At 48.7% G+C, this 26,344-nt stretch overlaps 1 protein-coding gene and 1 long non-coding RNA gene across 2 annotated transcripts; one reads left to right on the top strand and one right to left on the bottom strand.

Annotated features, from left to right (window-relative positions):
• Window positions 1–2,912: 2,912 nt before the first annotated feature.
• CLRN3 (clarin 3) lies at window positions 2,913–16,450 on the top strand. Its single transcript, XM_040486773.1, has 3 exons — window positions 2,913–3,141; window positions 9,219–9,398; window positions 14,605–16,450. The coding sequence occupies exons 1-3, from the start codon at window positions 2,913–2,915 to the stop codon at window positions 14,883–14,885; spliced, it is 690 nt and encodes a 229-aa protein (XP_040342707.1). The 3' UTR covers window positions 14,886–16,450.
• Window positions 4,132–8,954, bottom strand: LOC121037382 (uncharacterized). Its single transcript, XR_005793750.1, has 2 exons — window positions 7,370–8,954; window positions 4,132–6,436 (listed from the first exon to the last, which is right to left on the bottom strand). It is a non-coding gene; the product is annotated as an uncharacterized LOC121037382 (long non-coding RNA).
• Window positions 16,451–26,344: the final 9,894 nt, after the last annotated feature.

Raw genomic sequence — 26,344 nt, 5'->3', positions numbered from 1 at the left:
CTAAAACAGATGGGACCTGGCCAAAGTCCTACATTGAAAGGAAAACTCAGCATCAAATACTTTCGTTATTAATCCAGTAACAAAATAATTAAGGAAATGAAACATTTATTTTTAAAAAAATTAGGAAGAGGAAAGCAAAGTAAGTCTAAGGACAGAAATCTGATAATGGCAAAAAACGACACTTAATATAGAAAAAATAAACCCAGAAGAGTGGAATATATGTAGAAAGGAGCAGAGAAAATGGAAATTGTGAGTTTGGGGTGACGTCCTGAGTTCTCATTGTCCCCCTCCCCTTGGGAACTGCGATATAACCATGTACCCTTACAAAGTGCCTCCCTTTCCCATGTTTAAGAAAACTTGAGCTGGTTTGAATATGCAGAAGGCCTCGTTACTTGGGAGTTGAGATATCGAATCCAGGACAAATAAGACAAATATTTGACTGACTGTACAGACATTTTTAACTTCAGGAAGCAAAGCATTTTCAAAGATGTTAAAAAAAAAAACAAAAACCCGACGAATATGTGAAATGCAAACGCTGAAATGAATGTACGTATGTGTTCGTGTACATCTATGTGCCGTGTGGAGTTGACGCGGGTTAATGCCCCTACTGTACAATCAACCATATACAAAATAGCATCTCTACATGCCATAAATGAACCAACACTGCCAATGGAAAATGTGTGAAAACGAAAACACCAAAGAATGATCAACATACTAACATAGGTTGATCACCACTGCTTCTTCTAGTAAAATAACACCAATGACCTATTTCTCCTCTCCCAGCTTGTAAAAGGTTAAAAGGATCAGTACTAGTATGTGGTGATGAGCTTGGGGGAAAATGAACTCCCCGCACAAAGTGCACAATGTTCAAACCGGCCCAGACTTTCTGCTGATCTGCACCTATTTGTTGACTCAACGGCTCTGTGGGTAAGAATTCATCAGGAAGAAACACCCGGAAAGGCTAACAAAATTCAACGCGTAAGGGATCTCATCACCTCGTGGGCACAGCAGTGAAAATGCAAGAAAAGTGTCCCCCCCAAAAGACACGTGTAAGTAAATTATGGTCACCTGATACAAGGATAAACCTGATTGACGAGGAGTCCCATGAAAAATTGCTGAGATTGGTACTAGCACCTTTTAGAGTTCAACAGAGAGTAGAACTTGGTTTTAATATGAATGCATGTATAGACACGAAGGTATGAGGTAAAAGTCTCTGCCCAAGGCTGACCAGAATTACTTCTCCTAGGGTGAATTTTTAATCGTAATTGCTTTTGTCTTTATTTCCATTACTTCTATTCGATACAGTTTTTGTAATGAGCGTATCTCATGTGCATATCCCGATACGAAATTATGTTCAGAAAACGGGCTAAAAGGAAATTCTGCCCCACCCCTTAAAAATGTAGTCAAAATAAATAGACTTAATTGGGGGGAAAAACAGTTTTCCCGATACTCTGCAATGCTGTGAAGCTCAAGTAAAGCGTGCCATTCGCTGTGTGAAAGAGGGGGTGGTCAGATCACTGCAAATTTTTCTAATGAGCAGCTGGGCAGCAAAAAGCAACAGCTTCAGTAAAAGTTCACGTGCTCGGATTCACTTCCAGAAATCTAAGTCAGGAGATACCCAGAGATATAGACAAGATTTATGTAGAAGGATGTTCATGCACGGTATATATATATATATATATATATATATATACACACACACACACACACACACACACACACACACACACACATATATATATATGGCCAATATATATATATTGGCCATCGTGAATTAAAAACTGAAACAGCATATGTGTCCACGATAGTGGAGTATTTGTTTTTGTGTCTCCAATAATTCACTTAACCAATATTGGCTGAGTCTGCTCTTTGACAGACCCTGGGGTCTAGTGTTGAGCAAAACAATTACGTCCTGAGTCCTGAAGCCCCCACAGCCCAGTTCCTCTCAGGAGAGAGACTCAGACAACCGACTCGTTCCACCACAAACAAGTTTGGTGCTATTCAGAATAGCACTGGACACGAATGTGCCTACACAATATTACTTTGTAATAAGAGAGCACAATAAAAAAGAGGAAGACAGACACGTTGTGGACATCTTTTTATTATCTCGAGAAGTGATCTGCTTGCAGCGTGGGGGAGTTTCTCTGAGAGACAGAAAGGAGCATTGGTAAACCATTAGTTGCTTAACAGGGAGGATGGATAGGTGGCAGAAAGCCCTAATGCCAGAATGTTCAGAACCATTTCCATCAGAGCACGAAAGACAAATAAAGATGTACCTTCTCAAGTTATAATTTAAATAACGTGCAAATATAGTCTAGTTTGGAAGAGGAAATTTCAAACGTGCACCTCTCTAGCAAAGTCAAAAACTAAGGAGCTTGTAAACTTTTCTCTTTTCGTTCCATAGAGCCTTTAGCAAAGACTTAATCTTCTTAGGGTTCTTTTTGAACTGTTGTTAGGGTCAAGTCCTTAACCAGTAAAGCAAGTCTATGTTGTTGGCTGCTAGAATCAGCAACATTTTTGAAGGACAGATCCACATTTTTTTAGGGATTCTCGTCCTGTCCTGACATGGTAGGCTGAACTTGCTTCGAGGGCACATGGCAAAGAGTTATAAATTAATTGTGTGATCCAGGAAGTCCTTAGGAAGACCATGCCTAGCCCTTGTTTCCACTGGTTGGCTGTAACCATAGCAACCCCTTACTCCAGACCAAAGTTCAGGTGCTGTAAATCTTTATGGCCATGTTCATAGTCCAATGGTCCTCGGTATATTCCTTCCTATGAAGAGCAAGCTTTCATATTTTACAAGAAGCATTCGACTCCATTTCTAAATACTGGACTCCAAGTGGGTCCAAAAATATTATCAAAAGACCTTTGATATTTTTTTTTAACCTTAGGACCCCCACTTTCCTGAGAAGATGCCTACGAAGAAGAAAACACTGATGTTTTTATCCAGCTTCTTTACCAGCTTCGGGTCATTCGTCGTAGTCTGCTCCATGCTCGGGACTCAAGAATGGGTCAGCAGTCAGATTGGCATCAGTGACTCGTCTTCAAACGGTAGTCTTGTTATCACCTATGGGCTTTTTCAAGGCAAGAGTCACCAAGAATTCAGTCATGGACTTGAGGAATCACAAAAAGGCTTTGAAGGTAAATGATAAATGAATCTGAACGGGGTGCACGGAGACTGTGTTAGCTGGGTAAGACCCAAGTCATCCTCCTTATGGGCCAAAGAACTGTTCAAAAACGATCTCCTTGTAAGTGTTGAGATGGCTCGTAGGTATGAAAATGTATCTTTAATTTTGAAACTTCACCACATTATTGTTTTAGCTTCCTCAGTCCTGGTTGTGTCTATGAGCACCGTGGTCCACATAATTCTGGCAGAGGCGATGTTTAAGTGATATTACCAAGTCTACTGACAAGTAACTAATTAATTAAATATATGTAGCAGGAATATGGTATCCAACATAGGAGGGTAGTAGGAAAAGTATGCGTATGGATGGTGGTATTTTAGATGGGGTAACAGTCCCTGTCCAGAACTTCGTTGGTGGCAAGGAAAAACTAAAGTGGAAAATGTGATCAGGTTCTCCTTCTTAGATCTCCAGTTCATTTCTTTAATCTACTCGAATTTGAATTTTTACCTCCAAAACATCTCATTTTTGTCGGACCTGGTACTAAATTTCTGTTAATTCTATTCATTGCATGTTTTGTAGGAATGCCCCATTTTTTTTTCTGATTTCTTATATAATAATGCTCTCCTCTCTTGATGGGCGGAACACAAAAATTCACTGAGAATGCTAAGTTGAATTTAGCTACCTATTTGACTTTTGAAGATTGAACATATACCACTACATTTTCAAAAATTAAGAGCGGTCTTTGTAACTTATTCAGCACCTTGACCTTGCATTAAACAGTGTTGCATACAGGTAGCCAGGCATTATCAGCCCGATACAGTCATTACCTCTTGACTTGTAAATGGTTTTCTATCTCGTACAAATGTAATATTTAGTTTGAGTTGGAGCCTTAGACTCAAGCCTTTAGTCTGAGTTTGAGCAACGTGGTTGTATTTCCAAGTTATAGAATTTGTCTTTTAAGACATTAGCAAAAGCAACGTCTCCTCCAGCCTGTCGGTAATGCCACCTCCCTCCCCGTCCCCCCCTCCAGCCCTGACCTCAGCTTCTCAGGGAAAGGAGGAATATTCCCTTTGCGGCACCCAGAAGCTAAGACTTTCCAAGATTCAGTCACACATTCAGGATGTGAATAGCATTTTCAAAACCAGAATGTGTCATAGTTCCTGAATCTCCAGACACATTTAACATTTTTTAAAATATGTGATAGCAGCCTGCGAATTTTTTGATTTTCATGCTGTGTCTGTTTGGAATCAGTCGGCTCCAATTTGAGAGACGTGGCTTCAGGGAGAGCCCTGCTTCCCTGTGTCAGGGAACCTCAGAGGCCGCAAGGGTAGGTCCCAGCCTGGCTCTGCAGCCCCGTGTGAGGGAAGTGGGCACCATGGAGTGGAGAGGGCAGGGGTGGGCGTAGGCTGGGACAATCCTGAAGGCTCAGGGCCCACATTTGCCTTTGCTTTGCCTGGCTCTCTGCTTTTACTCTGTTACTGCAGAGCCGCGTTCCAATGTCGTGAAGTCACTGCCAGCCTCTAGGTGCCGTAGAAGATAAACCACGTCCTGATCAGTGAAGGTACACAGTTCAGCTGCTCCAGCTCATGTCTGCTAAGGGCTCCCCAGAGCCTATGGGGGCTTCCTTGCTGATGGTTTTTTACAACCCTTGAACTTGGAGTACTCAACAGTTCTCCAAGATAGGGAAACGTCATGTAACTAGGACATATATCGTGGTGTTCAGCCGCTGCAGACCCAGGGATGTTTTCCCTGGAGAGCAGAATTGGAGACTGAGGAAGGGGTGCTGTTCTGCTGGTTTCTCATGACCACCTGGGGCTCATCTCAAATCAGCAACCAATCATCGGCGGTATAATAGTATCTGTGTAGATGCCACTTCCTTCCCCAGCAGTGAAGGGCTAACCTTTCCATTTAATAAGATGTCAACCATGCCAGCTTCTTGGCCTGAAGATCTCCAAAGAATAGTTACTATTGCCAAGCTCTGCTACATTTCTGCATGGGATTGAACATATCGTGCCGACGGGGGCTGTAGATTTGGAAATGACAGCACAGCATAAAGGGACAATGGCTGATATCCACACGCCGGAAGAATCCAGCCACCAGTATGTCAACTGGTGGGGGAAATATTCAGCCAAACCTGGAAAGCAAACTCTCCAATGTGTCGCTAGATTATTTGGGCAGCTCAGCCTGACCGGGACATGTCCTAGCTTCTTCTAGTGGTCTCCAGGTTTGTTCAATATCCAGATGAAGAGTTACAGGCCCTGTGTCTACCAGTGAGCACCTGGCTTTTGCTACTCCAAAAGTTCTGGATAGTGAATGTCAGTCCAAAACACTTCCCTGAGCAGCTGCTTCATGAGGGAGGGGCGGGGATATGAGAGGCGTTGCACATGGCTGCTGGCCTTGGTCAACTCACCATAGCTTCTATCTAGAGAAAGGCCCCCATCAGTTAACTCAGGTGGTGCAGGTTGCTATGAGAGCGAGGGAGAATTTCACCCAGTCTGCAATCTTCCCCCCCACCCAAAAAAAAAAAAAAAACCACCACCAACAAACAAACAAACAAACAAACAAACAAACTGGCCCACCAGTCTCTTTTCTCCACCTACCCAGTTTGTTCTCAGGGGACCCAAAGTTGCACTATTGGCCCAAGCTACCAATAAATAGAAAAAGTAAATCTGTTGCAAAAATCAATGAATTGCAAGGAGATGAACAAAAGAGGCTTATTTCTTCCTTAATACTCCTACTCGCCTACCCCACCCCATATACACCTATGCTTTTCCAAGGACGAGCAACTTGTTACTCGTCCCCAGAGACATGACCACGCTGGGTGATGGAGCATAAGGGTGGAAAATGCACTCTCCCTCCTTCTCTCCCCGAGAGAACCCAGATACATTTCCCAGAGGCTCGGCATGCCAGCTGGGACTTTTTGGAAGATCTCAAAGGCCCAGCCTGTTAGGGGTACGTTGTGGTCCACGGGCTGCGGCGTCCACCAGGCCAGGCTCCCTGATGACCAGGTGTTTGAGGAGCGGGTGGTGGCAGTTCCCGCCCACCCACAAAGCCACTGGCTCTCCCCTGAGTTCTGAGGACTTCTGGAAAACCAGAGCTAGAAGAACCAGATGGCTAGTGGGTCCCGAAGGGTTAAATCTCCATGCACAGAAAGCCCGGATGTGCGGATGACCCATTTCTGCACACTGCCCACGGCCCCCGGCACATTTCTGCCTCCCAGCTGTGGGGGCCATGGCCTCTTTCCTGAGGTTGCTAGAATCTGGCAATTAGTTCCAATCGTGAGGTGGTTTTCCTGATTCCAACGCTTGGCCCTGGAAAGGAAGAGAAAAGAACGGAGTGTATTTGCCAATTTTGTAGGCAGGGAGCAGCTGTCAGATGCTATGGGGGTTTATTCTATTTCGTTCTTGCCAACTTTCCCCAAATTTCCAGCTTCCATTGTCTGAGTTCTGAGCAAGGAGGAGGCTGGGAGATATAGCTGCCACACCTGTGTGGCAGGATATTCGGAGGCTGAACTAGAATTTTGAAATACGGCAGTTAAAATTAAGCTAAATTGCTACATCAATACAAAGAAAAGTCTGAGTCAGTAGGCTCCAAACTGACTCCCTTTTGAAAAATCATGTCTGTTAGATCTTACCAAGAGTCTAAAACAAAGCCTAACCTGACTGTCACTTTGTAGTTTACTCCGAACAAGAGGAATGTTCACCATTTGCAAACGTACATCCGTTTACAGCATTTAATAAGTGTATAAAGCAGAAATATTCTCCAGGGCACTTCAGAGATGGCATTTTCCCCACACTGAAATGTCTTATTTTCTAGTTAAGTATCCAAATTATTTCTTATTGGCTAAACACCGAGTTTGTTTGGTCCCCAGCACATTTCTGATTAGACCTTCGAGCTTCCTCCTTGGTGTCCAGGGAGGAGCAATGCTTCCTCGCGGTGACGGCTGGAGACTCTCCAGACCCCGCACCGCTGAATACGTGTGTCCTTCCTCCCGTCTTTGTCCTACTCCTGCTCTGGTGTCGTCATCCACCAGTTCCAAAGCAGGTGTGTGCCACCCGAGAGCAATGAAAATCTCAGCCTGAGCTCAGGGCCTTCAGAACAGCCTGACCCCAGTGGCTGCCCTGGAGGGCGTGTGGTGCCCGGAGGGCAGGTGGCCATCGGACCCTGGCCGTCCCCACCCAGGCAATCGGCGGTGGCGGGAAGGACCACATTTTTAGTTTAACCTATGTCATTAGATTTCTTACCTGGGATGCATCACACAGAGAGCGGTGCTAAGGACTTGGCCCTGCCCGTGGGTCATTAGCAGAAGTCCAGGTACCGCTGGGCACAAGGGGACTGGCCGTGTGGGAGGTGAACTTTGCTCTCAGGCCCGCCTCTCACCGAGGAGCAAAATGTTCTCCAGCCAAGGGTGGTGACGTCATCGTGTCCATGTCGCTGGGCTGGGAACCCCCCTCTTCTGCCCTTTGTGCTCCCCCATAGGGCTCCCAGGGCTGCACGGGGTAGTATCCAAGTCTCTGCTCTTGTTTTCACCAGTTTGGTTTCTGCAGCCTCTCGCTGTCCACTGTCCAGTGACAGGAAGTCTGCCTCCCTCCTAGAGGACGGCTGATTAACAGCCACAAATCTGAATTCACAATGTAGATGTTCGGACCCCGGGAGAGCTGTGCCCTCTGGCCAGCATGTTTTGAAGCTTGGAGTCAGAGTAAAGTGTGTACAGAGCTGGGGTCAGGCTGGCAGGAGCTTTGGAATCATGCCTGACAAAGAACATTCCGGAGACGTGGGCTGTGAATCACACTGGGGTTTCGATCTCTCTTCAAATACCTGAAAGGCTGCCAGGCAGAGCGGAGCAAGGGGTTTCTGTGTTGCTCCAGAGGAAGCATCAGGACTCTGGGCAGAAGTCCTGGAGATACGCATCTGGGCACAGCACGATGAAGAGATTTCGAATAATGGAGGCGACACAGTGATGAGAAGGAGACACCTTGCAAAGAGAGGGCCCCTTGCTGCTAGGACGCTCCTCCCTGGTGCACACAAGGCCCTGGGGCTCCTGTTCTTTGAAGCATTGGGACCAAAGACAGAGACAAGGGGCCCCCGAGCCCTGGGACAAGGGATCTTTCCTGGCCCTTCTGGTTTCTGTTCTTTAAAGCTGCTCTGTGGTGAGGCTGTGAGTGGCTCTCTGCTCTATCCCAGGGGCCTGAGAAACAGGAAGGGAAAGAAGAAGGCTTTTACTTTCTCTTACCAGCCCCCTAGTCACGGTTCTTACATCTGGCAACTCCCAAGGATTTTGTTAGCGTGTTACTAGGAGCTCGGAAATCTTTTTCCCCGATTATTTTTTCTGTACGTCGCCGTGGCTTTCACAGAACATCTTGGTAAACACTTTAGCCGATGTGGTGGCAGTCACCGGGGCCCCAAAACGCACCGGTAGCCTTTGGAGACGTTCTGTAAGTGCCTGGCTGGGGTTACAGGTAAGCGTGGGGACACATGCCTCCGGTCACCGGTCGTTTGGTGTCGTAAACAGAGGAGCGAGCAGAGGAAGCAGGGACACGGGGAGGGTGGCTGGTTGCGGTTAGAAACAGCAGGATGGCAAAAGCAGGAACTGATGGCCAGGGGCCCAGGGCATCTGTGTTTCGGATACGAGTGCGTATTCGTGTCTGGAGCCCCTCTGCATGTAAGAGATCCGCGCGTTTTATAAAATGCTGTCAGGACCCAGAGGAATCCAGCTCGGAGAGAATTCTGTTGGTTCACCCAAGGCCCATCCTCCGCATGCATTCGAGCCACGTGGGCCCTGGGTCCTCTCCGGCTCCAGGGAAGTGAAGTCGGGGAGTGTGGAGACACCTCGCTCTATCGAGGAGGGCACCCTCTTTCCTCTGGGAAATTGAAATTGGGACGGTCCTGTGGTTACACACATTCCGGGGGGGCTGAGCATCGTGAGGCCACGCCCCTTCCTGCTCCGGCACACCGAGATGCCCTCTGCAGCTCCTAACCCCGGTGCCCAAGCGGATGGAGTCCAAGACCCACCCGGGTGGCGGGGAGCGGCCCTCCCGTCTGGAGGGCTGGGGTTTGCATTTTGCGCTCCGTGCTGACCCAACGCTGCTTTAGTTCTAGAGAAGTTGAACAATTCTTCCCGAAGAACGCTGCACCTGGTGGCCGTCCTGCTGCTGGTGCTCAGCCTGTGCACGTCGCTGCTGAGTTCTGGGTTCACCTTCTACAACAGCATCAGCAACCCCTACCAGACGTTCCTGGGGCCCGTGGGCGTGTACACCTGGAGTGGCCTTGCTGGTGAGTGTCGTCGGGAGCACCCGGTGCTCAGCTGGGAAGCACGTCCTCGGCGTCTCTGCGTCTCTGAATCTGGCACACACAGGAGCCCATGTGGCCACCGCCGGGCTGTAGAAACTGAGGAGACCTAGTAGGTGCCAAGCTGCGTGCTGCGGCCTGGGCTCTCCTTCTGCCCATCTGCAGCGTTGTTAAGCATCCTGGGAAATAAAATGGTTTTAAATGCACCGGTGAGAGGCAAGGGGCCAGATGGGGGCAGGGTGTGACGTGTTAAAATGCGTAACAGATGCCAGTCTCTGCTCTCGAGTGTAGAACGTAAGGAGTTAAACATGATGCTTCTAAGTCCACAAAACATTCATCTGTGACAACAAAACTCCTGTAGCGTGTTTAACTCCAAGTGGGGTTCCGTGTAAGGTATAGAGGTGCACACACACACACACACACACGCTCATACATACACAGGTGACAAACACACATACATACACAAGTGTGCACACGCATGCACATACCTACATGGATATGCACACACATACACAGTTGTGTGCACACACACATACACAGGTGCACGCGCACTCACACATACATACATCGGTGTGCACACACTCATATATAGGTGTGCACACACACAAATGTATACACATATATGCACACAAGCACATACTTCTACATGCATACATGTGCACGTATGATCACACACATACACCCATGTGCATGCATGCACACCCACACATATGCACACATCTAAACACATACACACAGATGTGCACACACACAGAAGTGCATGCATGCATACACAGATGCACATACACAAACATGTACACACGCACACACGTACACACAGTCACACACACACGCACACACTTATTTACTCTCCTTCTCACCTCCAAGTAACAACAGTCAATGTGGGCTAGAACCCAAACATGACACCACTGTATGGCTGTGCCACAGAGAACCGCAAAGAAGGTCGTTTAGAGGATCTGGGGCCAACACCCTTCTTGCGGGTGATGTGTGAGCCCGGTTGATTCTGTGCAGTGTGACTGGCTTATTTTACTTGTTTATTGGTCCAGGCTGGGGTGGGAGGGTGCAGCGCAGATGGGAAGTGCATCCCAGCTTGAGTCACAGCGTGTGTGGCTCTTGCTGGGTTTTCGCCAGGCTCTGCAGCTGCCGTAAATGCCCAAAGGCCTGCTCAGTGGGGGGCCTCGTTGCCCTCGCCAGGTGGCCAGGCTTCTTCTGCTTTCTCTCTCTCTCCACCACAAAAACCTGATCTCGAGAAAGGATCTGAAGAAGGCTGTCCTCCCCTTGGGAGGACTCTGGACGTGGTTTCATCTAAGTTCTAGGTAGCGCATTTTAACCCCGGGCCCGGAACTTTCCAGCACAGGAAAGGTGGTCTGGTATCAGGAAGCCTCAAGGGGGACTCGGGGCTGCTTCCTTCTGTCCTTCTGTGAGAGGCCATCCTTGCACAGGCCGGATTCAGGTGGTGGGAAGAGGTCCCCGGGTCTCTGAGCTGTGGCTCTCAGCAGTGGTGTGCTGGAGAAGAACAGGGCTCTTGGGGGGCGGAGGGGGGTGGGAAAGGATGCCCTGGCTGGAGCCCAGGCAGCTCCAAGTGGTAAGGACACTTCCGCCTTCTTCATGCTAATAGTTGAGGAGCCAGCCCCAGACAGCATGAAACAGAGGAAATCCATGCAGCTCGACACTCACAAATGGGATGCTCTTAAGAGTGCCATTCATAATCGGCAAGCCAGGCCAGAGGCGGGAACCAGGAACGCCTGTACCACACTGCATACCCACCCCTCGGCTCTGAGGATTGGGGTTGGGCTGCTTTAGCCACATTCATGCATGACTTGCCCTTTCCTTTCTTCCTGTGGTTGTATTACCTGGTGGTAAAAACAAGCCAACCCCCCGAGTTAAAGGGCATCCGCCGTGGGCCAGGCCCCACAGCGCTGTGGAATGAGTGTTCCTGCCTCAGCTTTCCCCAAGAGTCATGCTAAGGGACTCGCTTACAAACTCAGATATCCTCACCCAAAGGCCAGGCTTCCTTTCCCCAAGCTCTTTCTACCAGTACAACTCACCTCGGTCAAACCAAAGGCAGGCTCATTGGCACTCTTTGCCAAGGTAAAAAAAAAAAAAAAAAAAAAAAAAGGATTCTTTTAACTTTTGCTCAGGTAATTAAGAAACTAAAAAAGGTGGTGGCTTCAGGTGCAGCTGGATTCTGGGTCTCGACCCACGCCCTCAGAACAGATGCCTTGCAGGTTGCATCTCTCTTGAGTTTCCCAGTGTTCTCTCTCTGGTGTTAAGCAGCAGACAGGTCCCCTTAAAGTCAGGATGTTGGCCAACAACCCCAGAAGAAAGGACTTCTTTTCCCCCAAATCTGACTCTCCCTGGAATTGTCCTTCCCCGGCCCTGGAACAACCTCCATGGAGTTGAACTCATTGGCTGACTCAGCCAACGGCTGGGACGCCTGACCCCTTGGAGCGGGGGGCTGGGGGCGTCTTCAAGAGGGAAATAAGGACCTAGTGCCAGAAGATTGGATAGGGGGTCGTAGGGACAAAATGGGACAATGTCGCCACTCTACAGCCTGCAGGCCTCAAAGCCCATTGCCTCATAGACCCTGTTTCTGCAAAGCTGGAGCTTTAGGCTCTGTCTCCACAGTTGAGTATGCACTGGCTCTTTACATGACGGAGGCCGATGCATGTTTGCGGAAGAAAACAAGAAAAACACCAGGCCGGCGGCCTTCCCCTCAACCCCTCCATCCCCACCTACTTGTAACAACAAAGCTTTGTCTGACGGGGAGAGAGTCGTGTGGCGTTCCTTTCCCGGCTTGGGGCAAGTTCGAACACACAGAAGAGTCTGCGGGGGAGGCAGGAAAACAGTCTGAGATGATATCCGTGTGTCAGGAGAAGGTCTGCATTCTGGCAGAGGTCACAGGGAGAGCTTTGTGGCGTTGGGCTTTGTGTCTGGCCTCCTCTGAACGCCTCCCATGACTTCTTGATCCCAGAGCTCTGAGAAGCCAGGCTTTTGCCCCGGGTTTGCCTCTGGGGACTCCCGATCGTCTTCACACAGGCTTGGGCTGTGCGGAAGGTAGTGAAAACTCCTTTTCCGTGAGTCTCCGCCTGCAGTCACCTCCCAGGCTCCTGTGTCCCCTGACCCCAGCCTGCCCTTAGCACCACACCGGCCCGGCATGGCCCAGCCCTGACCATAGTGGGTATAACCACAGGAGAATGTTGGAGCCTGAGAGAACTCTCCAGATTGTCTTCCCCCACACATTTGATCCTCAGCCAAGGAACCCAGAGAGCAGAAAGTGATGTGACAGGTCCCACGGCCTGAGGGTGACGGGCCAGGACTGGCGACAATGTCCTGAGCCTTCGGGAGATCCCCCTTCTACCTCGGGGCTCCCTTTATCCCTCTGTGAATCCCCTGTCCCCGAAGGCTGGAGAGGAGACAAGGAGAGGCATCTCCTTCATACAGGGGCTCACGTCAGCACCTGTCTGCAACAGCCCCTCCCAGTTCAAACCAAAGCCAGCACGTTCCATCGAATGAAAACGTGTGTTAACCCTGTGTTCACCCCGCCCCTTTGTGACTAAGTTTTCATAAGAACTTTCACAAGAGCGCAATGAAGGCTAATTGGAGTGTGAGACGCACAGAGCATCAGAGGAGAGGGCTCTCAGATGCACAAATCATTGAGAAGTGAAACCGTCACACTGAAGATGAAGGTCTGCCATCGGGGAGAGTCAGAGCACTCTTCTCACACAAAAGCCCGCAGGCCTTTGGAGGCTTGGGGAAAGTCCCCGGGTGGGGGCTGCAGCCAGGACACGTTGACCACTCCCCCCAAGTCTGTCGAGTGTTGGGTAAATGCTCCCAGAGATGTGCAAACGCCACCTCCGTCGGCCTTGGAACATTGCATCAGTTCAGAGAGAACCCCGTGCCCTTTGGCCGTCTCCCCCTCCCCACTCCCAGCCCAGCCCTAGTTCAACCAACCATGAATCTGAATCTTCTCTTTGCCTCTAGCTGACCCCCTCTGCAAGGCTAGGAAAGAGGTCCAGGGAAGTACACAAATCACCCGGGGCCAGGAGGCCAGAGCCCTGGAATCCAGTTCTCTCTGACTCCAGGACTCTATTCTCCATGGCCAAGGTGGCTGTCCAGAATCGATACCAAGGCACATTCTCCAGGGGAGGACGTTATGAAGAATGAAAAAGGGACGATAAGACAACCAAAACATTCTAAAATGAGTTTATGGGGTGCCTGGGTGGCTCAGATCGGCTAAGCGCCTGACTCTTGCTTTCGGCTCAGGTCATTATCTCACGGTTTTGTGAATTCGAGCCCCACGTCGGGCTCCAAGCTGACAGTGCAGAACCCGCTTTGGATTCTCTGTCTCCTCCTCTCTCTGTCCTTCCCCGACTTGCACTCCCTCTGTCTCTTTCAAAATAAATAAATAAACTTTAAACAGAATAAAAATAAAATAAAATGAGTTTAGTGAGAAGACCCTTCCCAGTTAATCGCCACACTCCATTGTGTGCAGAATGAAAGTCTAGCCTCTGAGCCAGTGTCTGGGGCTCCCTGCGGTGATCTCCTCCTCTGTATTCAGTGCTCAGGACCCTCGGAGCGGCTCCCCATCAGTGGGGTCCTCTCTCACAGTCCCAGCTGCTCTGAGCTCACTGTCCCCGGGTGGGTTTGTGTAGGCTGTGTCTTCTGCTTGCAATGCTGTGTCTTCCCAGCTTCTTTGAATCCTTGTCAACTATCCAGACCTCTCTAGAAAGCTTCCTGCTGACTCTCCTGTCTACTCATTCCCCAGCTCATTCAGCACAGCTCTGTGTGCACTGGGAGGGGCCATGTGACGCGCCCTCAGCGGAGCAGACCCTTCGGGATGGGCTTGAGCTGCGTGTTTGCCCTTGGCCGGACGCTGCCTGCACCATCCTTAGCGTCTCGCGCCTAGGATCTAGCTCGTCTCTTACGTTTCTTTTACACCCTAACACCTAGAAGACCGTAACCTAGCCATCCCATAAATGCCCACAGAGCACATGTTCCACTAAGAAAGAAAGTGACGTGTTACATCTAAGTGATGAATCACTCAATTCTGCTCCTGAAACCATTGTCACACTGTATGGTGACTAACATGGATTTAAATTTTAAAAAAAGAAAAGAAAGGAAGGAAGCGACAGGAGAAAAATGCATCACAACACTTCATATTGTTCACGAACCTGAATCTTCTTTCCAGCGTTGTTCGTTTTCCTGACCATGATACTGTTCGTGGCCAACACACAATCCAATCATCTCTCGGAAGAGCTGGCCCAGACGCTGTACCCACTGTATCCAACAACCACCTACAGAGGAACGACCCACAGCTACGGTTACTCGTTTTGGCTCACGCTCCTCGTCATTCTTCTAAGTGTTGTCACCGTGGTCATCATCGTTTTCTACCAGAAGGCCAGGCACCAGCGGAAACAGGAGCAGAGAAAGCCAATGGAATACGCTCCCAGAGATGGAATTTTATTCTGAACTCTATGTTATGTTGTCTCGTCATTATGTCTAGTCTGTTGTACGTCAGCCCCCGAGAGGTTACTGGCTAGCTTGTCTGGACAATCCGCATGGTTAAGGGCAGCCCTGGTTGGCTGTCACTTTGTGATAGTTTTGTATCTCGTGACGCTTCTTAAATGATGTACCCTTGACCAGCTTTCTTCCCTCTAGGGTGGGGAAGATGAAAGAGAAATGTGTGCAGGCCATGCAGCTTCAAAGCAGTAGAATGATTCCAAGACCATGGGATCCTTCCAGCCGGGTCTCACTCCCTAAGATAATAAAGGTTTGTGGTACGCACCTTTACTTTAAGTAGCTCAAAGCACTTTAGCACCTAGGCTCTCCTCCTCAGGAGGGACCAGGTATTTTTTATTCCACTGTATGAACAAACACTTTCAGGTACAGAGGGATTCAGAACTCATCTTTCCAGGACCAGGTGTTGGAGGCAAAAGGTGGGTGAGACTTTGGGGTAAATTCCCTGGTCCCCAGGGCCCCTAGTTGTTGACAAAATTCAAAACCAGTGGTGGGTAGGAGTATTGATATATGACCTTCAAACCCATTTTTGAGGTGGCAGGGTGCAGTTTTTATATGGAAAAGACTAGGAAGTGAGAAGATTAAGAAAGACAAAAATTATAGCCCTGCAGCCTTCACACTAGGGAAGCTAAATGTATTTTTGGTTTAGAAGGATTGCGGTGAATTAGTCAAAACGAAAATGTCACATTGCAACAAGTTCTGGTAACCGACCCTTTGCCGTTGACACAGTCTGGTTGCCCGGATGGGAGTGTGTCAGCCCCAGCAGAATCCGGCCCAGCCAGAGGCCAATAAATGGCTTAGAGCACCGTGGCTTGCTGGCATTCCCCGAGCCGAGGCCAGGGCAGACGCAGAACACAGATGCTGGTTTGCCCTCTAGAACAGGTGGATAGAATCGATTCACAGTCTCATGAGAACACAACAGGCAACTAGGAAATTTTTGGAGAGCTCCCAAATGGATTAGACCTACTTTGCCAGTACGATATTCTTCCAGAAAATCCCTTTGAGGATCTTTTGAGCTTGAATATCCCACTAGTCAGTCAGAGTGAACACGGACAGGATTCTGAAATAACAACTCTGTCATGTCTTGATGTAAGCAAAGCCAAACAGAGCAGAAGTCTCTCGGTGTAGTTTACAAAATGTCGTGTCTTTGGACGGAAAGATACATCCTTTCTGAAGCTATTAGGGATTCGTGACCTTCTTGTCTACTATTTTTTCACAATCTGTCTTAGAAATAATATTTTTTCATTCAAGAAACATGAATTGAATACCTGTGATGTGATCAGTCCTGTGCCAACCCGGATACCTGCCCCCCACGGAGCTTACTGTTGAGAAGTCAAGACAGACATTGCAAAAGCAGGTGTTACATTCCACGTAAAACAGGTACTTAGTCACAAAACTGTGCTCATTCTCTGAAAAGTCAGTTCTCTATAACCACCCACCCCGAAGTCAAGGTTACTCCAATAAATTAACTTGTGCAACTTTGAGCGCATTAAAAATATGATTCTCAACAGTGAAAATGTTCTAAATTCTTTGAAGCTAAAAACATTTATGTTCTTTGAAGGTTTAATTTTATACCAGAGTGTGATAATGCAGGCAAGTCATGGAAGAGAAAACAGATAAGGGTAACAAATCCATGCAAATGGGTTGCTAACTAGGCAGGCACCCCCACCATGTGCTGGTGCAAAGGACATTATAGGATATAAAGACTGCATTTATTCATCTCAGCGTTTGAGCAGAGCCTGGTTTCGCTAGGGGACAAAGTATCTCAATCCTTAAATCACGGATGACCTATGAGGAACCATTCAAAACAGGAATCTATACAGGGAACTAGCTTGCACAATTCTGGAGATAAAGAGCATGGCTCTCCCACTATGTCTGAGGTAGAAGGTAATGAAACTGTGTGTGTGTTCTTTAGAAATCTTCTTAAGGAAGAACAGAGTTTGCAGATCACTCTTGGACATAGACGTAATTCGCTGTTCTAAAATCACTTAACCTTGGGGTGCCTGGGTGGCTCAGTTGGTTGAGCGTCTGACTTCGGCTCAGGTCATGAGATCACGGTCTGTGAGTTCGAGCCCCACGTCAGGCTTTGTGCTGACAGCTGGGAGCCTGGAGCCTGCTTCGGATTCTGTGTCTCCCTCTCTCTCTGACCCTCCCCTGTTCTGCTCTGTCTCTCTCTGTCTCAAAAATAAATAAACATTAAAAAAAAAAATAAAATTAAGGGCGCCTGGATGGCGCAGTCGGTTAAGCGTCCGACTTCAGCCAGGTCACGATCTCACGGTCCGTGAGTTCGAGCCCCGCGTCAGGCTCTGGGCTGATGGCTCGGAGTCTGGAGCCTGTTTCCGATTCTGTGTCTCCCTCTCTCTCTGCCCCTCCCCCCGTTCATGCTCTGTCTCTCTCTGTCCCCCAAAAAATAAATAAACGTTGAAAAAAAATTTTTTTTAAAAAATTAAATTAAATTAAAAAAAATACAATAAAATCACTTAACAAATGTGCATCACGTCTGTTGTAATGGACCCACATGAAACACTATGGAGGGCTGAGCTATTCTACGGAATTGGAATGTTTCAGCGGTCATGATACGAGCCCCTAATTAACATGTGTGGTCCTGTTAGGATGAGCTAGATGGCAAGGTTCGTCCACATTTGCAAAAATAAAAAAGTCATGCAGAATATTGTGCTCCTCCATTTTATAAGAACACAGGGTCCACGATGATAATTTTAGGGAAATTAATACTTTGCGCTAATGTCAAAGTGATGAGGCTCCCCTCCCCCTCCCCAGGGAGTTGTTTGCAAAGCACTCCGGGAGGCAGGGATAACCTCCAGGTAGGCTCTGCTATCATTATTTTAATTTTATTTGATCATCTCAACAAACCCTGTGGATCAGGCAGGGCAGGAAAAATGGTCTCCCTGGACGTGACACTTTTCAGGGTCTACAGTGTTCTTACAGCCAGCCCCACACGGCCACGCAATACCGGTGCTCCCATAAGTGACACGCAGCCGTGCAGGCAGACAGATCGGCAGCCTTCTCGGCCTCCAGGAGGTCCTGGGAGCCTGCAGATTCTGCAAAGGACAGGCAGGCACTGAGCGTACTTCCTGGGTAAGCTGGGCTGCCTGCATATCGCCCAACGTCTTTCACTGACACCTGCCCCAGAATGTAGACGGGCGGCCAGTCTGAACGAGGCATCGCATGTGTGGGAGGGAGGGGTTCACAAGCAGGAGCCTTCCTCATTCTGAAACTGTAGCACAGAGACTGGTCCTTGGTCCCTGAGCCACACTCAGGGTGCTCTTCTGACCCCGGAACTCAGAACCCCCAGGGGCCATGGGCAGGCGAGTCCTTCAGTCGGCGTGAAAGGCGGGTCCCTCCATGGCAGCCCTCTTCCCCGTCCTCACCCCCAAACCCCCAGCACCCAGGGCGAGGAGACACAGTCGGAGGCCCCGTGTCTCAACTGCTCTGGCATCTCGTAGCTGACCCAGCGACACCCCCTCCTGAGCTTCTGTTTCCTCGTGACTAAAAACTAAAATACAAATAGCGGAGATGACCATCAGTGTAGGATTGAGCAGGGAGGTTTGGGCATCAGGCTGCCTGGGGCTGGAGAAGTTACTTAATCTCAGGGAGCCTCATTCCAATCATCTGTGAAATGGGATGACGATCGGCACCCAGGATCTGCTCTCAGGGTTGTGGGAGGAGCCCTGACAAGGTGTGCAAAAGGCTCCTGGCGGCCATCCTCCTCCTTCGCAGAAACCCGCGGTGTGTAAAAACTATAATAAAGACTAAAGGCGAGATCATGAGCTACTGTGGGCCACCTCAATCCTTTTGCTTTGTAAATGAGCAAGGAACAGGCACCTGAGACCCAGGAGGTTAATGAACTTGACCAAGCATCCAAAGCCAGCAAGTGCAAAGGAGAAGTCAAAGCAGCGCTCAGACACTCTTTTTTTTTACCTGTTTCTGACTCAGTTCCATAAACGTGTTTGATCAGGCGGCTGGCACAGGCCTGGGGCTTGGGGGCACAGAGACAAAAGTTCGAAAGGAGCGTGGTGTCCACAGAAAGTGTGGCCTTCTGGGTGTGCCTGTCACCTTTCACGGCACGTGTGAGGCTCACGGTGGGTCTCATTCACTCAGAACAAACAGGAGTGGCTTGCTCAAGCAAAGGCACCCAGTTTGTTTCACAGAAAACCTTCAGCCCGGCTGGGTGCTGACCTGAGCTGGAGAGGGTGGGGTCTCGGTGACAGGACCTGCCCACACACGCCCAGAGAAGGTGGCACATCCTGTGACCAAGGGACTTTGTGCTCCTTAAAATAGAAAGAAGGCCGGGTTACTCATGGTGACCCGGGTCACTGGCTTACCAAGGCTGCAGGAACTGAGGTATGAGTGACATCTGACGCGTTACCTGCCTGCCCGAGAGGGCCGGCCCCAAAGGATGCTGAGGATTGTTCCTGTCCCTCCTGTTCCTCCCGCCTTGTGTCCTCACTCTGCCCAGAGACCACTGGAGTTTCAGACGAGCACCCAGTTCCTTCCACCATGCGTTTGCGTTTGGGTCAGACTTCAGGCCATCAAAGTGTTATTTGCAAAATGTGAAGTTGTTTAGTAAAAAAAAGAGAAATTGAGACAGAAGCCCATTGTGTTTTAGGACTATTTGTTTTGAACAAACTACTTTGCAAATGAACACTCCTCCCAATTCCCACCTCACTCCTGACCAAGAGGGTTAGGCTTTTTTTTTAATGTTCATTTATTTTGAGAGAGAGAGAGAGAGAGAGAGAGAGAGCAGGGAGGGGCAGAGAGAGAGGGAGACACAGAATCCGAAGCAGGCTCCAGGCCCTGAGCTGTCAGCATAGAGCCGGATGTGGGGCTCGAACCCACGGACCATGAGATCATGACCTGAGCCGAAGTTGGATGTTTAATTGACTGAGGCACCCAGGTGCCCCCAAGGGTTAGACTTCTCATGTTTAACCGGGACCCTTTAGAGATGCTCTGCTCATCTGATTACGTTGAAGCACCCTACTTCCACAAAATGTTCAGCTCATAAATCAATTTTCCAGAAGGAGGAGTTTCTGCTTTTCTGGTTCCTGGCACCACAGTGGTGGCTGGGTTGTGGTCCTCGTGGCTTTGCCAAGAGCAGTGGCCACGGCTACCATTACTGTCACTCAGTGTGCCATCCCCTAAATGCTCTGCAGGATGCTTCACTGGATCCTTGTGGCAAAAGTCTGGGTTGGTGTATGATTAATCCCACTTTTTAGGCAAGTGACTGAGGCTTAGATTGGTTAGATAGCCTGTCTGCCATACCACACAAGGGAGAGGCTGAGCAGACCTTCCATCGCAGACCATCAGCCCAGGTCTCCGGAGAGGCACAGAGTGGGACCGATAATCTTACGGTAACACCACGCGTGTTTTTTAAAGGTTTGGAAGAGGTCTCAAGGGCAAATCCAAGCGTTAGACCTTGGCCTCCATGGGCGCCCCCCAGGCATGTGGCATTTGGGACTAACTGAGTTTGCTGGATTCTCAAAGTGTCTACTTGGGTAATCGTTCACCTTTTGATTAAGAACGTAACTATTTTCACACACCGTGTGTTATCTTTATGTACTTAAGATAAGACTAACCTCTTGATGGCCCTATCACAATGGTGAGTGGGGATTAAGTCCTCCATCAAAGGTAGGGCAGAAAGCACCGGCTTATGAGTTAACAGACTTCAGCCTCAGTGAATACAAAGTGCACGAATGTCTATTGAGTGCTTCGTCTACTTACCACAGAAAGCAGGAGCACAGAACGCAACAATGTGTCCCAGACATGCAGCTTCCCGTGCAGCTAGACAGGTAGGCAAGCGGAAGACAAGGCGGTTTTTGAAGCAGTCCTCTGGGTTCTGTGGGAGCATCCCGAAGGAGAACCTGAAGGCTTCCTTGAGAAAGACACGGCTTTAGCTCCTCTCTAAACCCTGTGACCCTAAGCAAGGATAGCAACAGACCTTGGAGGGGATCTAACGCGACCCACCGGTCACATGTTGGAGTAAAGGAAGCTCAAATATAGTCAGCTAAGGCACAGCTTCCTTGTCTCTGCTTCCTCACCTGAAACATAAAAATAAAAGGGTAGGAGAAGATTTAGGAACCTCTAAATTCTTTCCTTTTCCTTCTTAATTTCGCGGAGTTGATTTCTTGAAGAAGCATTTACGTAAACACCAAATGTGATCGGGTCAAATTTTCAAGTATGGAGGACACATGGAATAAGTGTGTTCCAGGGAATGTTCCTATAAAATTTCATCTCCATGCTTTTATTCCACAAGGGATATAACGAGCTTACTCTGTGGGGATCTTACTTTGCGGCACAGTGTTGTTGAAACATTTCCCTCAGCTTTCGCTTAACAAAAGCAAATGGATGAATGATGACAATGGATAGGATGTCAAAAGTTCATTTCATGCTCCAGAATGGGGGGTGGGGGGGTTAAGCTAAAACAGCCTATTTTCCAGACCCTTCCTTCAGTTTTCACTTATACTTAGGTGACAAAGAGCCAGTGGTACATGTGCTGTTGAGGCAATTCCAGGGTTATCCCCGTGGGAGCTGCACGGCTTTTTACTGAGGATCCCAACCCGGACGTCTCATGTCGTGCGCTAAATGCAGCTCCTTGGCAAGACTTTCATAGCTATTCTCGACCCTTGTCAACTAATGCCACATCGACTGATAAATTGCTGACTTCAGTATCACCCAATGTAAATTGTCTAGCTTAACACCTTCATGAAGATGTGTCCATTATGGACTCGTTCAATCAAATCAAGACTTGTAAAGGATTTTGATAGCGGGATAGATGATTCATCACCCTTTGAGAACAGTGTAGAGGTTGATGGCATTGAAGTGGCACCACGGCCACAAATCAGGAGGCCTCAGGTCTATTAGTCTCAGGACCGTGTGGCACCATGTGGTGTCTCTAATGATTAAAGACCCTGAAAAATTTTTGTTCATTTGGGCTGATTCTGCCACTAGGTACCACATTAGAAAGTAAAATTATGAGTATTCACAATAAAATGTATTTACTTATTTAAAGATAACTAAACATATTACATGCTAATAAAACATTTTAATGAAAAATATGAAAAATTTTAAACCAAAAAGTATGAATCTCATCAATATTTGGCTTAAAGGAAGACAGCTGGATTCTCGTGTCTGCTCTGTCTTCCATCTGTCATGATAAGTTGCTTAAAATTTTTTTTTATAGTTTATTTATTTTTGAGAGAGAAAAAGACGGAGCATGAGTGGGAGGAAGGGGCAGAGAGAGAGGGAGACACAGAATCAGAAGCAGGCTCCAGGCTCTGAGCTGTCAGCACAGAGCCCGGCATGGAGCTCAGACCTACAAACCGCGAGATCATGACCTGAGCTGAAGTCGGACACTTAACCAACTGAGCCACCCAGGTATCCCATGATAAGTTGTTTTAAATCCAACCACCCATAGAGATATAGTCAGAAAAGGGAGGAGCATTTTTTTTATAATTTTTTTAATGTTTGTTTATTTTTGAGAGAGAGATAGAACATGAGCAGGGGAGGGGCAGAGAGAGAAGGAGACACGGAATCCGAAGCAGGCTCCAGGCTCTGAGCTGTCAGCACAGCTCGAACCCATGAACCACGAGATCATGACCTGAGCAGAAGTCTGACGCTTAACCAACTGAGCCACCCAGGCACCCCAAGAGAGGAGTGCTTTAATGGTCTTTTTAGAAAACCATAGATATTCTCCTATGACACTACACCAAAACTTGACAAAGGGTCATTGCTTAGAGGTCAGTTGTGATGTGAAATCGGAAACTATGTGAGTGAATTGTTCTCTGTTACATTAAAACATTGTATCAGTCTCTTATGCTGTGATGGGACCTTTCACCCATGTGTGGCTTTGGAACATCAAATATTGGTCGCTTAAAAAATGCTGGTTCCCTGAATTGGGCGGATCTTCCCCAAGTTGATGATAAATTCATTATAAACATTGCAAATTCACCTTCGTGAATACTGCCACCGGTCTCGTCAGAAAAGGCGGCACGTATCGGGGAGCCGGGGAGCTCGGGATGGCAGATATTGCAAGTTTTCCAAAATTCCAATCTTCACTTGAAAGCTCACATTTTATCATTGGCAACAAATACTGTCAGTTGTTTTCCTCGAAGTGACAGACTCACTTTATTCCTTTTTGAGAAAATGTTGCCAAATACTCCATGCTGAATAACCATAGTTGGTTTGTCTTTCTTCCAAGTGAAAATGGAGCTCACGAAAAAGACAGCAGAAGCTCACAATTCAACCAATCCCACGGTGCTGTTCCCGGAGACGACCACGCACTTCAGCACGCAGCGCACAGGCTGTAAGCGCGTCTTTGTTTCGATCAAAGGTGGTCCTAACGAAAACTGGCCTTTTTTTTCCCCGCTGCCAATCGGTGGTGGTGAAGACCACAGGATACCCAGTGCTGTTTGACGCATACAGCTTGGTTCGCGCGAAGTTGTAAGCAATTTTACCCATGTTACTTTCCCACCATCAGCCCAAGCATCGACTGGCTCAGTCAAAATGGCAAATAACATCTTAGTGTTGTAATGAAAGTGGTCCTGACCTCGCAGACCTCACGCGGGGGTCTCAGGAACCCCCAGGAATCTGGGATCACCCTTTATATTTCCCGTCAAAACCCTGCCAGTTGAGAATAAGTGAGCTGGACAAAACATATTAAGGAAGGCCCACACACCTGATTTGGGTCTTTCCATTGATGAGGTTTCCGTGTAGGATTGATTTCCAGGAGCTGAAAGGGCTCTGGATCTTTAAGAAAACCTTCTGTTTAGTTTGTTACTGTCCCAATTCCCAGCGGGTAAGCATCTTTGGGCCTTTGGGCAAAGACCCTTTCCCTAAAGGGTGATCCATGCAGGGCAGTCAAGAACTCAAGTTAGTTTGATGACTCAGAGTTTATATGTCCGTGAAACGAGGATTTGGATAGTTGGTCACTGACTTAGAGAAAATCAGCTCATCGTTTCACGAGTCCTCAACGAGGGAGTGGGAAGTCAACATTTCCAGTGGGTCAGGTGTTCGTCGAGTCTGTGGGTGGGTCTGCCTCCATGACGTTGTCGATCTCTGTGTGTTTACCACCCAAGGCCCTGCTCTGTAAATTAGAATTAATTTTGTCTTTGAGGGCTTCATTGTGTTTTTACAAAAATTCATAGTTTTGCAAAATATTCTCAATCATATTTCCTTTGTCTTAAGGAACTTGCCGTGAATTCATGGGAAGCATAGTTAGTGATGTAGAAGCAAAGCTGTGTTCCACACATGAAACCTGATTTTAGGCTTTAAAATCACAAGTCATCGGGGCGCCTGGGTGGCTCAGTAGGTGGAGCGGCCGACTTCGGCTCAGGTCACGATCTCGCGGTCCGTGGGTTCGAGCCCCGCGTCAGGCTCTGTGCTGACAGCTCGGAGCCTGGAGCCTGTTTCGGATTCTGTGTCTCCCTCTCTCTCTGACCCTCCCCCGTTCATGCTCTGTCTCTCTCTGTCTCAAAAATAAATAAACATTAAAAAAAAAATTAAAAAAAAATAAATAAAATCACAAGTCATTTTCTGTTGGAACAGATGCTCCCTCTGGGAGGTTCACCCAAAGACCCTCTAGCACAAGATTTTCATTTGGTCTTAAGGGAAATCTGCTCTGGAATGTTCTCTGAAGCCTCTGGCTTCAGTAAGTTTAGTTTTAGGCTGAGGTAATCCACAATTTTCTGTATTTCTATCTTTAAATGCAGGAAAACGAAGATGACAAAGAAAGGATTGTTTTCATTGTCCCCTTGAACTGCAGAGAAGGTTTTTAAGGAAGCTAGGCTGGGTTTCGAAGCTTCAGGCACTCTGATCTTGGACTTTCAGCCTCCAGAACTGTGAGGACTAAGTGTCTGCTGTTTCAGCCCCCGAGTCTGTGACACTTTGGTGCAGCAGCCTTAGTGGGCTACGGCAGGACCCGCTCACCTAAGGAGCCATGGGGAACTTGAGGAGAAGACAGGTTCAGAGGTAACTGTTTTCCATAAGCACCAGTGGAAAAGTAAGTAGTAGCTGCAGGGGCAGGAAAGTAGTGGACCGGCCAGTGACCCTTGAGCAGGGTGGAAGGAAGAGGCAGGGAGCTAAGCTCAGGTGCGTATCCTCCAGGGACGGACAGATTCTAGCAAAGAAGGAAGAAGAAGATGAGATGCGTAGATGGAAGGCTAGCAGCACATCTCCTGGGTCTGGAGGCTGGCACGGACTCGCCTGGGTCGTTTAGAACACGTCTGGGTACTGTTCTCTCTCCCCGACGACTCAGCACAGGTTCAGGAAGGGCGGTCGGTGCCCAGGTCAGGAGAAGAGTGATAAGGATAAGACGTGTGCAAAGACCACCTGTCTGAGCTGTGAGCATGTGAACAGGGCAGAGCACAGGGCTCGTGCCTGCCTGGGATCCAACCCGCGAAGAAAAGAAATCTGGCAAGAACCTTCAAAGGAGACTACATGTCTGGGTCACCATCGGCTAGACATGAGAAAAGACAGCCACAGCCTTTGAGGGACCACGATACCAACGGTGGTGGCAGAGGGAGGCACTTTCTACAGGGAAGAGCTTGTCCACCCCAGATGTGAATGAATGAAAGCCTGGGGACACTGAGGACACCTGCTCCTAGACGCAGTCCTGCTTCCCTGCCCAAGACCTACCGTCAGGTGGAGGGGTGCCAATTACACTTCGGGGTGCTCACAATTGGCCCGACTTCACCCCCACATGATGCTCACCTGCCCTTCAAGGTGAGGTGGAGTCCAGGCTCGAGGGGCAGATTTAGCAGGCCTGTCCGTGGCCGTGACAGCTGGTGTTTGACTGCCCCACAACTCCCACATGCCCCTCCTGTGCAGGGAGGAAGTGATGGCCAACGCTCTCCCCGTAGGACCCGCCTGATGTGCATTCGCTCCGGCGACCCGAGATGGCACAGCGGCTCTCCAGGACTGGAGGAGCCCCGAGGGACCACCTCCACTCTGCGCCCCCTCCCCAGGCGTCCACAGACGGAGCCCCAGCGCCCACGGACGTCCCGCTCAGAGTGAGTTGGAGCAGGCCCCCGCAGTGGGCAGACTCTTGGGGGTCTGTGTGCAGCGGCTGCCTTGCCCTCCACCCCCTCCAGGGAGGCTCAGCAGGGAGGTGATGGGCCTTGTCAAAGTTCTCCAGTCGAAGCTGGACCGCGGGGCCAAGAGTGTTGTTTGGAACAAACAAATAAAGAGAAACAAGACATTTTCAAAAAGGCGTTATGCCAGCTTTGGCACCGACATACAGCAAACAGTGAGGTGGGTGTTGATCGCCCGGAATTTGGGGTTCTGCAGCTCTGACTGTGACCCCTGGCTCTGCCCCCGAGAGCCCTGGGAGGTCCCAGAGGGATGCCCTTGGTGTTCCGCCACGGTGGCTCCCTTTTGTCGTCTGTGAAGAGGTTGCA

The sequence above is a fragment of the Herpailurus yagouaroundi genome, unplaced genomic scaffold (assembly GCF_014898765.1).
Source record: "Herpailurus yagouaroundi ecotype Mexico unplaced genomic scaffold, PumYag 163, whole genome shotgun sequence".
NCBI lineage: Eukaryota > Metazoa > Chordata > Mammalia > Carnivora > Felidae > Herpailurus > Herpailurus yagouaroundi.
The sequence above is the reverse complement of the archived record's forward strand: the minus strand, read 5'-3'. Positions and strand labels throughout refer to the sequence as shown.